Raw genomic sequence first — 14,901 nt, 5'->3', positions numbered from 1 at the left:
CGTGTTTTATATCACAATCCAATAAAAATACAAAAGCCAGTTAAAGAGTTTATTGCCAGATCTGTCCTAATTGAGGTGGAGCCAAGAGTGGCATTGTATTCAACGGAGATCTACCCAAAGATATCTGCTGCTGCAATTGTAGCTGTTGCATTCTCTGCAACTGTTGCAGTTGCTGCAATTGTTGCATTTCCTGCAATTGTTGCAATTGCCTCAGTTGGGTTTGTTGTTGGATCGTCGTCGGTTGCTGTTGCAGCTTCTGTGAGAATGGAAGCCTTTGCCCTATTCCTCCAATAATGTTGCCCAGTCCGTTCCATGCCCAAGAAATGGTATCTGGTACATTCACTTCAAACGGGAACCAAGGGAGACTCTGAATGAACTGGCCAATGCTGAACTTAGCTTTAGGATTGGGCATCACGAAGAAAACTCGTTGTTGTTGCGACGACGGCTGGGCCTCAATTATAATGGCGTCGTCTACTTCTTCGTTGCCATTCAATTGTTTGAAAACTTCAACGTCTTTCATGTAATCCCGGTCAGTGGATGTGTTTTGTTTGTCCCCGTTGAGTTGGCCAGCGATGGAAGCGACCGCATCGCCCGCGACCGGCACGACGACCTGTTGTAGCCAATTGCTGAAACAATGACAATTAAATTAAATAGAGTTGTGTATTCAAGTGTCTCCAAAACTCATAAATTTTACTTAGCCACCATACAATTTTGGAGTCATTTTGTCAATATATCTGAATACTATGCTATTATTATCCTAAATAGGTAACTACTGAATAAATAAAGAATAAAACATTAATTTTGATGATTTAGTGACCATAAGTTTATACAGAATGAATGATTAATGACATCAGTCAATAATTAAATAAGTGTGTTTACAATAAAGTAGAAGAGGATTTTAAGTTACTGTGCATAAAAAAAGTTACTTAACTTTAATTAATATAATTATCATGCATAATTTTCTATGTATAACAGGTAAGTAGGTAATCCACAACCTGCTTAGGTATGCTAAGTTGCACGATGGAACTTTAAGCTTAGGTCGACCTTAATTCATCTAGTGATGCCTTGCTCTAACAGAATACGGGTAGGAAGTGACAGATTGTTTTAGATTACTTACGGATTATAGGGTCCTTGAAATGGTGTTGCTGGTGGATAGTACGGCAATCCCTGCAATCCTTGTACTCCTTGCAATCCTTGTACTCCTTGTAAGCCTTGCAATCCTTGGAAATTATACCCAAGAGGATTAATCAGTTGTTGCTGCTGCAAATTTTGCAATGCCTGTAGATTGTAAGCTGATTGTAGCGCCGCCGACGCTTGCAGCGGTAAGGGCTGTTGTTGAATCGGCAGAACTTGAGGAGCTCCTTGCAGCTGTATATTTTGCAATAGCTGTAGTTGGTAAGGAGACAGCTGTGGAACCTCCTGTGATAGAACAACTTGGGGCTGTTGCTGCTGATTTTGCAGAATCAGTTGCTGCTGCAAGTTCTCTTGTTGCTGTTGCAAGTTTTGCTGTTGCAGTTGAAAGTTTTGTTGCTGTTGCCGTTGGTGACTATGGTGCCTGTGTGAAAACTGCTGTGGGGGTTGATTTAATGACTGAGCTAACTGTGAGATCTGCTGCGCTTGTTGCGAAATCTCTTCTTGCTGCTGTGCTTGTTGGGCCTGCAGCATAGATTGCTGTGACTGCAAATTCGATGTCACTACTTGTTGAGGTAGTGAGATGCTTTGCACATCTTGCAGGATTAACGGACCTTGGATCTGTTGCTGTTGTTGTAATATCTGTTGGTTCTGGTCGGAGATACTTTGCATATCCTGCAGTGTATATTGATTACCTAAGAGTTCTTGTTGCTGTTGCTGGATGACCTGCTGCGGTTGCACCAGGGTCTGTGTCGGCAGCAGCACCTGCATCGGGGCCGCGAGGACGCATGCCGCTTGCAGACACACAAATATTACCGCTAGGAAGCCCATTGTGGAGATGTCACTTCCACAATCCACTCGGAATAAATGATAGCACTCTTGTTAAAACAGTTGGTTTTATAACAACGATTAAACTGATAATTTAACACAAGGTTACAATTAAGTTTATTCACTCACACACAAACTGAGAAAACACAGATGGCACGGTGTATTTTTGGTCAAAAATCTAGGTCCTTAGTGGACCTGACTGGGTGTTATCGGTAGCGTCCAGTGCGAGAGTGCGCGTAATGTGTATTGTTCATTATTATGCTCGAAGTATCGGCAGCACACTTACTCACTGACGGGGGTCCTAACCTTGTCCTCGACAGGCTTTCTTTTTTAGGGTTCAGTAGGTAAAGAGGAAACGGAAGTGCACATAATACTTTTTTGTACCGATTCAATAAATGAACAATAAGAAATAAAAAAAAAATATGTCTTATGAATTTCTTTAGACGAGAATTTCGTTAGAATTTCGCTACCATAACCTAGCAAAGAATGATCTAGCTAAAGACTGTCGTAGTTTGCCTATCTACTTATCTTAGGTATAGTGAAACAAAATAACTGTTTTTTTTTCACGACAATGATTGTTAGTGCTAGCTCAAGGCAACAGTGACTGACCTGAAAACCATATCTGTGACTAACTAAACGTATTATCTGATGACATAAATTTTTATGTGAGAATTAATAATAGAGTTTACGACGACTTAAAACTCATAATAATCCTTGAAAACAGTTTAGATACCGAGTTACAATGTTATGAATGAGATAACAGATGCAAGTTGACACAAATGTTTATGAATTAGATTAGTTACGGTAACGTTCGTAATATTATACCCAGCCACAACGGTTCATTAACTTACACAATTTGTTTCTTAAATAATTTTTTTATAGTTTATAATTAATCTAATATTAAAGAAAGAAAAGAATATGGGGACATTTCAGACACTGTCATCCGCCCCAAACTAGGAAAAGCCTGTAATATGAGTTTCGGACTGCTGATATACACAGACACATAAATAAATACAAGTATTATTATATACCTAGGTACATATTATCAATACACAGCAGGATCTGAGTACAAATTTAATTCTTATCTGTATTCAAACAAATATCTGCCTCAGCCGGGATTTCAACTCGAGACCTTCGGCAAAGCAGTCAGGGTCACCAACCACTACACGCCCCGTTCGTCTATAGGTGAATGGAGTACCTATGTATTATATTCGGCATACATAAACATACAATATTGTGACTAGTCATTTCGCTATCTACAGTTCCTAGACATGATTGAGAGACCAAGTGATCAAATCCTGGCAAGTACCTATGTACTGATGCATTCGTTTCAATTAAGGAAATGAAGTACAATTATATGATTTATACCACCATGCTCTTACGCTGAAGGAAAACATCGTGAGGAATATGGTGATTCGCACATCTAGATTTCTAGAAGTGACCCTCCGTGATAGAGGCCTATTTCCTGTAATGCATGTGATTAGGGAGGAAATAAACGGCTCCGTGTTCGATTCCCAGTAGAGATCATTTATTGGAGTTTTATGTTTATTATATTATAATTTTGGCACACTGTAAATAATTATGTAAGTATAGGTTTATTGCCTGAAATAAAGAATTTTTATTTTATTTTTATTTATTTATGTATTAATTGTTCTACTCTTCAACTCCGTGGTGAAGTCGGTTCTGCTGTTCGGTTGTGAAACGTGGAGAGTGACTAAGGGATTGATGAACCAAATATAACTGTTCGTCAACAAATCCCTGAGGTCGATCCTCCGCATCTTCTGGCCGAACACAATCCGGAACGCTGACCTGTGGAAAGTGTGCAAACAGTCGCCATAGAGCAAGAAATCGCATTGCGAAAATGGAGATGTATCGGTCACACTATAAGAAGGGGAGCTGATAACATGGCAAGCATCGCTTTCGAGTGGTAACTGCTAGGAGGCCATCGCGGAGACTCGGTCGCCCTGTGCACACATGGCGGCGCACAGTGGACGGCGAGCTGCGAGCGCAAGGCCTGAGCTGGACGGAGGCCAGAGCGGTTGCTGAGGACAGGACGGCGTGGCGCACTCTCGTGAAGGCCCTCTGTACCACTGGGGTACCTTAGGGTTAGGACGACAACAATTGTTCTACAGGTTCATTCTGACATTTCAGAAAACCTTTTTTGTTTATTAAATAAAAGCCTCATCCTTACCTTACCACTCGATATCACATGCTATCTTGGGGGTACTTACTCATAAAACAGTCGACCGGTGCGGCGTGTGTTCATTCCTAAGGTTCACTCAAGGATATTTTTTTAGCAAGGAACATAAGTATCTACTTCTCTGTTATGGAGAGTGATTGATGGTACTAACGGCAATTAAGATGAGAGTATGCATATTTTTTTTAAACTGGTTTGTTTCAGTTAGCTGTTATCAATCACACCGGGCTACCGTCATCAGAAATCGGGTAGATATGGTAAGTAAATAAGAAAAACAGAGTTTATGTCATTGTCATGTTTATGTCTATCAATAATTTTGCTTGATCTTATCATGGAAGTAATAAGTACTTAATTATAATTATATATTATTATAGTACTTATTAATTCTACGGCCCGCCGGCCGCGGCCGCCCCTGCGGTCCCCCCGGCGGCGCGCGCGCCCCCGGCGCCCTCCGCGTCCACGTCCACGGAGGCCCCCCCGAGCAAGGTGGCTGACCTCCTCTCGCAACAGCGAACCAACTTCAGAGCATTCAACAGAATGGTGAAGAATATCAAAGTGGACGAGATACGCGACAAGTGGGAACTGGAAGACGAGCTGAAGAATGTACAATCAAGATGGAGTGCGATCGACACCTTACACTTACAGATCGATAACTATCTCCAGGGATCGGATTCAATTTACGACGAAGAATTTGGAATCTACGAGAACACCTACAGATCAATCAAGAGGGACTTGAATCTTAAACTAGCGTCAACAGCGCATCTTCAACAATCAACCCCTCGCATCGACATCCCAGTGTTCTCCGGAAGCTACACACAGTGGCCCACCTTCTTCGACCTCTACGTGGAGAGTATACATAACAACAATCTCCTTTCTAAATGCCAAAAAATGCAGCACCTGAAAGGGAAACTACGCGGAGATGCGGAGCGACTCATCCAGCATCTTCATATATCATCCGAAAACTATGACGCAGCATGGGATCTGTTGACCCATAGATACAATAATCAACAATTGTTATTTACAAAGCATATTGAAGCATTCCTAAATCAGCCGATTGTGCAGAAACAGACATCATTTGAGATCCGACGTCTCTATGATACTACGATGGAGTGTCTACATGCCATACAGAACCTGGGTATCGACACAAGTACTTGGGACCCTCTGTTGGTGCACCTCATATCTAAAAAATTAGACATCGAGACCTATGGTGATTACAAAGAAGCACGGAAATCGCCACGTGACCTGCCATCGCTTTCTGAGCTTATGGAGTTCCTAGAAGGCAAATTCACAGCATTGGAGCCCATACATAAGAAAGAAAGGGAAACAACATCAACTACATCAAACAGGCCATATCAACAGAACAAGCCGTATTATCAATATCAAGGCGGGAATCGCAGTGGAAAATTTCCAAAAAGGGAACTGCAAGCTATTGCAACATGCACGTGGAATTGCCCGCTATGCAACAACAGTCACGCGTTGTACAAATGCAACAAATTCGTCAGAATGACCCCCGAGGAAAAGCTGATTACAGTAATAAAACTACACGTTTGCCAGAATTGCCTCTACAAACACTACGACAATCCGTGTGTTTCAACAAAAAGGTGCAAACAGTGCCAGAACACACATAACACCATTCTACATGATGCCTACGCCAATGTCAGCAAAATGCCGCCGCGCGCACATATGCCGCGCATGAATGAAGCCGCCGCCGTTTCCGTGTCGAATTCGACACCCGTACATACAGTACCTACGATGCCTTCACCTTCAACTTCGCGCCAAGATAACAAGCAGCACAGCGTAAATCACGTTGCCACAGATGACGAAGAGATCTTACTGACGACCCTCTCACTAAAAATCAAGTCCATTGATGGTCGTTATATCACCCTGCGGGCCCTACTCGACCAAGGCTCACAGATATCCCTAATATCTGAAAATGCTGCTCAGCTGTTAGGCTTACCAAGGCAACGCTATCATGCTTCAGTATCAGGCATCGGAAATGGCTCGAAACAAGGCAAAGGAATGATTACACTCGATTGTCGATCAATTCATGACGACTATTGTTTCACCACTCAAGCATTAGTCATAAAGCACGTCATAAATAATCTTCCCAACATGACCTTCAATCAAGAACCATGGGACCACCTGCAACATATCAAGCTGGCCGACCCCCAGTACAACGTATCAAGACCTATAGACCTACTACTGGACGCCAGCATCTACTCTAACATAATTATGAGTGGTCTTATCAAGGGTCCTAACATGGCACCCATCGCCCAGCAGACGAGAATGGGCTGGATATTATCAGGAAGCGTGAAAACCTTCAATTGTCACGTGGTAGTCAACAATTTATCAGACATCTCTCAATACTGGGAGCTTGAAGAGATTAACAATCAACCAGAGGATCTCACACAGGACGAGCAGTACTGTGAAGAGTTCTACCAATCCACTACCAGACGTCTGGAGGACGGAAGATATGAAGTGGCTATACCCATGAAGCCCAACTTCGAAGAAAAACTAGGACAATCAAAATCAAAAGCCATGGCACAGTTCCATAATTTAGAAAACAAAATGAAGAAAAATCAGAACTTTTCAGAAAGTTACATAAAATTCATGAGAGATTTTGAAGAACGCAACCACATGCGCTTAGTCAGCGAACAAGTACAAACTTCGTACTATCTCCCACATCACGGTGTGTTGAAATTATAATCAACCACTACTGCATTGAGAACAGTATTCAATGCGTCAAGCAAGACTTCGTCTGGATATAGCCTGAACGACCTGATGGAACGTGGTCCTAACCTTCAGAAAGACTTACAAAGCTTGATACTGGGGTGGCGTCAGCACAAATACGTCATCACGGCAGACATAGAGAAAATGTTCAGACAGATCAACGTCAGAGAGTCAGATCAGCATCTACAACGCATAGTCTGGAGGGAGTCACCACAAGAAGCCCTGAAAGAGTATCAACTTTCGACCATCGTCTTTGGGCTGAAGGCCGCGCCATATATGGCAATGAGAACACTGAAACAGTTGGCGATCGACGAAGCAGACAAGTACCCATTAGCATCAAGGGCATTAATGACGTCATTCTACATGGACGATCTTCTAGAAGGAGCGAGCACGATCGAAGAAGCAAAACAGCTACAAAAAGAACTTATTGACATCTTGGGAGGGGCTGGCATGAATATCCGGAAGTGGTCCAGCAATACAGCGAAGCTAACTGAAGGTTTATCAGCCGAGCAACTTGATACCCCCCTCGACTTCAAGTGCTCAGAATCCAGGAAGACGTTGGGCATCCGCTGGAACCCTACAAGTGACACGTTCACATTCCAGAACAAATATCAATCAGAAAACAATGAAAAACGACTCACAAAACGAGAGTTACTATCAAAGATATCAGTGATATTTGATCCGCTTGGATGGTTATCGCCGCTTACTATCCGAGCGAAATTATTATTCCAACAAACATGGTCCGAGGAACCCTTAGATTGGGATGGACTATTACCAGAATCGCTAAGCAACGACTGGGAGCAACTAAAACAAGATCTTCAACACATAGATCATTTCGAGATACCTAGATATCTGGGAGATAAATCAAACTATCAAATACATGGATTTTGCGACGCCTCGGAGAAGGCTATTGCTTGTTCTATTTATATCACAACACATGATTATAAGGGCGAGTTTACATCAACACTCATGACTGCGAAAACAAAATTATCGCCGTTGAAAACAAAACCGTCGCTACCCAGACTTGAACTTTGTAGCGCGCTCCTATTATCACGACTTATGGAAAAAGTCATGGAGACCATATCAGACAACACACAGATCTTCGCATGGACCGACTCTATGGTGGTCCTTGGCTGGATCCACGGAGACATCAACAGGTGGAAGCCATTTGTCGCCAACAGAATACGTTCCATACTGGAAATCATCCCTGCTACATGCTGGCATCACGTCAAGTCAGAGGAAAATGCAGCTGATTGTGCCACACGAGGAGTAACTGCTGCACAGCTGTACAAACACCCGCTGTGGTGGAATGGCCCGGCTTGGTTATCCACATTCGAAACAGAGAAGATCAAAGAAAAGACATATCAACCTCCAACAATTGAGATCAAGAAAAACAATGTGAACGCAGCCTTATGTCATAAGAATGACCTAGTGGACAAGTTATTAAACGAATGCAGTTCACTGCACCGAGTAGCAACCACTATCGCTTGGCTATCACGTTACATAAAGTGGCTGCAAAATAAACAACAAGTATCATATAAAAACTACCTATCAACTGCGGAGTTGCAACAAGCACAAAATTTAATTGACAAAAGTGTACAATCTGGCGAATTTGAAGAAGACTTATCAAGATTGTCAAAAAAGGAGAATATGAGGACTTCTAGTAAACTACTGAGCCTCAACCCATTCATCGATACGAGTGATGGACTACTGAAAGTTGGCGGACGACTCAACAATTCGTCTCTCAGCCATGCAGCCAAGCACCCCATCATCCTACCGAGTCACAGCAGACTCACCGAGCTCATCGTACAACAAGCTCACTCCGCCACGCTACACGGTGGACCGAGCCTAACATTATCATATATCAGAGACAGATACTGGATACTAAGCGGACTCCGAACGGTGAAACGAGAATTGCGCAAATGCGTGAAATGCAGGCGATTCAACTCAGAACAGAGACATCAGATCATGGCAGACCTGCCGGAGCCTCGAGTGACGCCATCCCGCCCGTTCACGTACACAGGTGTCGACTTTACTGGGCACTTTGACATCAAGGCCAACAAAGGGCGCGGCGTGCGAACACACAAAGGCTACGTGGCGGTATTCGTATGTCTATCAACAAAGGCCGTGCACTTGGAGCTAGTATCTGACCTCAGCACACCTGGATTCCTAGCTGCCTACCGCCGATTCTGCGCTAGACGGTCTACACCCCGGTGCATGTTCAGCGATAGAGGAAGCAACTTTATAGGCGCCAACAGGCTGCTGCAGAAGGAGTACAAAGAGATACTCCAAACTATCAATGAAGACCTGCTAAGTAAGATCAGCAGTGAATACCACACACAGTGGAAGTTCAACGCGCCAGCCTACCCATCAGCAGGAGGCCTTTGGGAGGCTGCCGTCAAGAGCTTAAAATATCATCTCAAAAGAGTGATTGGCGAACAGAAACTCACCTACGAGGAGTTTATCACTCTACTGCATCAGATCGAGGCGTGCCTCAACTCACGACCTCTCATATCATTAAGTGAAAGCCCAGATGGCGAATACTTGTCTCCAGGACACTTCCTGGTGGGCGGCTCACTAATCACAAGGCCACAGACGGATCCCGAGCAAATGAATTTGACTACGAGATGGCGTTTAATCCAATCAATGAACAAACAGTTCTGGAAGAAGTGGTCATCAGATTACCTACAACAGTTGCAAATAAGAACAAAGTGGAGAACATCTACCAAAAACATGGCAGTTGATGACGTCGTCCTTATCAAAGACGACAACCTACCCCCTGGCAAGTGGGCGTTGGGCAGGATCGTCGCCGTACACCCGGGCCAAGACGGACACGTCCGGGTAGCTACTGTGAAAACGAAAGGCGGCATCATAAAACGACCGATCTTAAAATTGGCTCTGTTGCCAGTTAGAGAAGAACACGCCACGTCACAGATAAGCGACGTACAAAGCACGACACCAACGACTGATGACGTCACAACAGCTGATTCGCATGGAGACGCGCCCGATCAAGTGACAACTCCCACGGTCAAGGCCAGCGGGCGACCAAAGCGAACAACAAGGAAAGGCATTTGTCACTACATATCCATGGCGCTACTACTTTTCTTATCAATGATGACTTCAGCACAATGCGACTGCAATATCACACAACTTAACAACAACATGAACATGTATTTCGACAAGATGTACGATATGAGCATCATCCGAGACGACTGGAAATTAATCATGTATTACAATATGAGTACATACTGGTCCGGACTGCAACACCTGGAAAAATACGTCTATCACCTGGAAGAATTTCTGGATTCAAATCATTTATCAACACAATACCAGAGTATCGTATATCAACTGCAACACGACTTATCAGAAATATATCACTATAATAAAATACTCAAGAAACACGTCACCAAACGGCAAAAGAGAGGCCTTATCAACGGAGTTGGATACATAGCCAATTCATTATTTGGAGTTTTAGATGATCGATTCGCAAGAAAGTATGAGAAGGACATTGAGAAGATATCTATGAACGAAAATCATCTACTACTTCTATTCAAGAACCAGACGAGTGTCATAGAAGCACAGTCGAATATTCTACAAAGGAACGAGTACATCATGAACAAGCAGTTTGGGATGATCCAAAAACACCTACAAGAAGTAAAACTCGCCAATAATAAACTGCTGACGCAAAACAATAATGAACTTTATATCATATCAGCGGCCCTCTCAGCATCAATCATGATATCCAACGTGCGCCGTGTACAAGAGAACCTTATCAACACCATTACAGACCTCACCCACGGGCACCTGGACGCGCACTTGTTGCCACCAGAACAGCTGGAGGAGCAAATGAAGGTCATTTACAGTCACCTGCCTGAAGATCTGACTGTACCTACTGATAAACATGACTACAGAGACTTGTATAAATTAATGAAAATTCATGTGGAAGTCGGGAAATCTTACCTAATCATAGAAGTCAGAATACCTCTGGTGAGCAAAGAAACATACGAGCTGGACAAAATAATCAGTTTACCTCACCAGTCCTACATCATCGAAACAATAACTCCGTATATCGCATTTAACCTTAGAAGGGATCAACTTATATTGCTATCAGAAAGTGAAGTAAAGGAGTGCACCCACACATCAGTAAATAAAATACTATGCTCCATTGATAAACTCATACATCAAGTTCAGATGACACAGAGCATATGCAACATCAGCATTCATAACAAACCCATGTGCCGTACAAGAGCGGAGCCGTGCCACGAGCTGTGGATTAAATTACACAACAACAATAGATGGTTGTACTCATGCTGTGAGAACTGCTCGCTGCGCATTTTCTGTCCTGATAACAAGATGACATTGAAGTCGTTGACCGGTAATGGCCTACTGGATATAGGTCAAGGTTGTGCAGTAAAGAGTACGACATTCTCGATCATTGGACATAGCAACTATATGAGCCACATGCAGATGGAAACTGATAATACATACATTGTTGGATCATCAATTCTAAACCACATCGTGAATACGTCAGATATGACGCCGTTCGTTCCAGAAGACCACATTCATGACTGGGACAATTTGAAAACACAGATTGACGACCTGAAGCAAAAGGCTAACGAACCCCTCAGCATTCATGATGTGCACCAGTATTCGGTAATGTACACCGTAATGGGAGTCGTCATCATCTCCGGAGCTGTATACTCTCTCCTGCGATGGCGAAAATACAAGCGCCGCCTCGAGCTGACCACAACGAGCATCGAGTCCCGCGGCGCCCCCCCGGCGCTGCCGCTGCGGCTGCTGCGAGCGCGCGCCCCCGCCCTGGCCCACGCCGCCCGCGCCCCGGCCCCCGCCGCCCTCGCCCCCGGCACCCCGAGCGCGGACCACCACGACACTTGGACTACGCCGACTGTTCGACCGCGCTCAGTTAGATTAGACATTCCTTCCGTAATCATTAATAGTGAAGTGTGTGAATGAAATACTTAAGTACTTACTATATTGTATTTTTTGTATTTGAATGAAATATTTAAGTTCAATATCTTAACATTGCATTTTATACCTAATTAATTTAATTTACAGTTATCATTATACTTGCAACTTTACTTTAGCTACAGTAACATTTAAATCTTATTTTATATAATGCTCTTCCTTCTTTTGAGTGGGCAGGATGTACGGGCTACGGCTACCGTACAATAGGTACTTACTTAGATGTTATATGTATTATGTATATTGCTATAAGGTTGAAATCAGATTGATACTTACACACACATACATTACTTGTTTACTATGCAGTAATATTTTATAATGGAAATAAATTAGTGTTAAAACAGCGCTCATTGGGTTTGGTACTATCAGCCTTAACATAACCCCAAATCTTATCATCTATCATTATCATAGAACTGTAAACACACTACAGGGAAATGGGAATGATTACAGTGACCTCTTGACCTATTTGTATGCGTTTTATTACATGTTGGACCTATTATTAGAAACTTTAGAGAGGATCTGGTACAGATATAGATACAAATTTTAATAAATTAAAAAATCACGAAACAAAAAATTACTTTATTTAATCTCAACAATATGGCATGGCAAGAATAAATAAACAACACATCGTCAACACCCCGTACAAACAAATCAAATAAATAAACAAACAAAATAATCGAAACCTAAAACTAACAATACAACAACGATCAATAAATGCAAACTTTACTATCACGATTTAAAGGTACATCAATTTCAATATCATCTTCCACCACAATCAGTTACTCTGCTCCGGTTTGTCTTTGTCTTTCTGGTCCCCTGGCTTGCCATCGTCTAGGACAACTGCCATCTGCACCTCGTAGGTCCCGGGCTTGGTCCGGGACGGGCGCACCACCACCCCGGGCAGGCGCGCTTCGTGGAGCCCCTCCACCTCGTTCTCCGCCGTGTCCGCTACAGGGACCTCCTCCGCCGGCGCCGCGTCCGGGATCTCGTCCGGGTGAACGCGCACCGACAGCAGCCCTTGCACCCGCTGCACTAAATACTCCAACAGAGGACCGAATCTGGATACGCCATTGGTGGAGATCAACACGCGGTCAGGGTTGTCGGGTTGTGGTTTGAGCACGAACATGTTGAAGTTGAGCGTGCGGCGCACGGGCGCGGGCGCGGCGCCCAGCACCAGGCAGCAGAGCAGGGCGGCACTGAGACGCATGGCGGTGGGAGTCAGGGCGGTGGTGGCGTGCGGTCCGCGCGGCGATGGCCTCAACACTGCTCACGGTGCGTTTTTGCCCCGCACCTAAGCTTCATAACGGGTCCGCGGCAAAAAGATAATAATTGCCTCATTTTATGGCGCACTCCGGATAATTGCGGAGATCTCTCGACACCTTTCGTTTGGAAAGCGCTTCCGTCTTAATTCGAGTGAGCCGGCCGGTTGCATGTGGGCCCCCGCAATTATTGGCTAAATACTCATCATTACTGGCAGTCCGCGTGTTCGGAGCCTGCATCTGCAAATTGGTTTCGACAGCCAATTACGAGGAATTAAAAGATTATTTAAACTTTTTTGTTTGTAATGTTTTCTTCAGCCCCACGCTTGTACTTATCACGGGTATCGAAAGATCAAAGTCGCGTGAAAGCTTGCAGTGCTTTGTGCGGCTTGTAGCGCTACAACTGGTTTGTAACTGCAGTTAGATCGATCGATCATAATCGAGGATGAATGATTGACGGCGATACATTATTTATGAAGTATCAGTAAATAAACAAACTAATTGATGTTTTAATGATGATGTTATCTGATTCTTCACTGACATTTTACACGACAGCAATAGCACACGCTTTCTTATGCATTCTCACTTTGTATACTGAGTATAGTGGTACAGATTCAGCGGTCTCCCAAAATACTTATAAGTACTATAGTTACACCTTACTTTCTTTTCTTTGTCTAAATTGAGAATGCACAGCGTGTGTACAACTTTGGCACCGAAATTGGAAATTGGACAAAAAAGTAATCGAGTCCGAAAACCATAACAAATAGGATAACCGCGGCCGCGGGGTAATTGTAGTTTAATTAGACTCGTGCCGCGCGCTGCTCCCAATACACGATGAAAGAAGATAGAATGTCCGTTGCAACGAGTTCAGGAGGGTCACTCTAGACAAAAATAAAGGAAACAGCTAGAGCTGTCATGCAATCGGCACGTTTATTATTACAACTAGATAGAGTTGTAGTTAGCCCGGTATAGCTCTGAAAGTTCGTTCTTCGTAAGGTAGAGTAGAGGCTGACAAACCGCCGCTTATTATTTGTGAAGTAATTACTTACTGAACAGATACGGAGAGGAAAGTCGCCTGTGACGTCTGCTCGTAAAAACTGATCGATGTTTCACCAGCATCAGTTTTCCTATAATGAAAAGCAATCATGACACAAACATGATCTTGTATCTTGTATGGTACCATGGTGGTATTAATTAACTTATGCTTTTAAATAAAAATATCAATTCCCGTGATATAAAAAAAATCTTACCAATTCAGATACAATGATGATGTGACTATCGCCTAGATGAAAAGTTATTTCCCGCTAAAGCCACGTTTTCATAATTTGAGCACTAATCCCACAATTCAATTTAAATAAAACAAGCCAAGGGTTCGTGTATCCAGTGAGCTAGGTCAGGGCGCGGCGGTGGGTGGCGCAGCAAGAGATCTGGTTATATCGCCTGGTTTATGGGTGCATTCGCGGGAAAACACGCCGTTAGCCGTCTGTTTGCGGTCGAAGTGTTGGTAGAAAGCGGAATCTATAGGAAATAATCCATATGATAATACTGAAGCTATCATTCGTCCATTTCCCACCTAAGATGTAATACGAAACTATGACTTCTGCCTTGATAAATTTAAATTTGCTTGCAACTTTTTCGGTGACTTACCTGTCCAAAACGCATTTATAACATAAATAGGTACCTACTTTTTGATGTGTATGATACACTTACGCACATTCCCTGTAAGCTGGTAGTAGATAAGCACCTGATTGTATTCTTAGTCATAATCTTATC

General features: G+C 43.3%; 1 protein-coding gene across 1 annotated transcript; it reads right to left on the bottom strand.

Annotated features, from left to right (window-relative positions):
* Positions 1-35: 35 nt before the first annotated feature.
* On the bottom strand, positions 36-2,296 carry LOC105382127 (probable basic-leucine zipper transcription factor I). Its single transcript, XM_011551962.3, has 2 exons — positions 1,118-2,296; positions 36-626 (listed from the first exon to the last, which is right to left on the bottom strand). The coding sequence occupies exons 1-2, from the start codon at positions 1,960-1,962 to the stop codon at positions 50-52; spliced, it is 1,422 nt and encodes a 473-aa protein (XP_011550264.3). The 5' UTR covers positions 1,963-2,296; the 3' UTR covers positions 36-49.
* Positions 2,297-14,901: the final 12,605 nt, after the last annotated feature.

The sequence above is a fragment of the Plutella xylostella genome, chromosome 22, assembly GCF_932276165.1.
Source record: "Plutella xylostella chromosome 22, ilPluXylo3.1, whole genome shotgun sequence".
NCBI classification, from domain to species: domain Eukaryota; kingdom Metazoa; phylum Arthropoda; class Insecta; order Lepidoptera; family Plutellidae; genus Plutella; species Plutella xylostella.
The sequence above is the reverse complement of the archived record's forward strand: the minus strand, read 5'-3'. Positions and strand labels throughout refer to the sequence as shown.

Bases quoted from the DNA above. Each gene is read 5' to 3' on its own strand.
- LOC105382127 (XM_011551962.3), bottom strand. From the start codon at position 1,962: ATGGGCTTCCTAGCGGTAATATTTGTGTGTCTGCAAGCGGCATGCGTC. The intron at 627-1,117 runs GTAAGTAATCTA...TCATTGTTTCAG, and splicing joins TTTCAAGGACCCTATAATCC to CAATTGGCTACAACAGGTCG.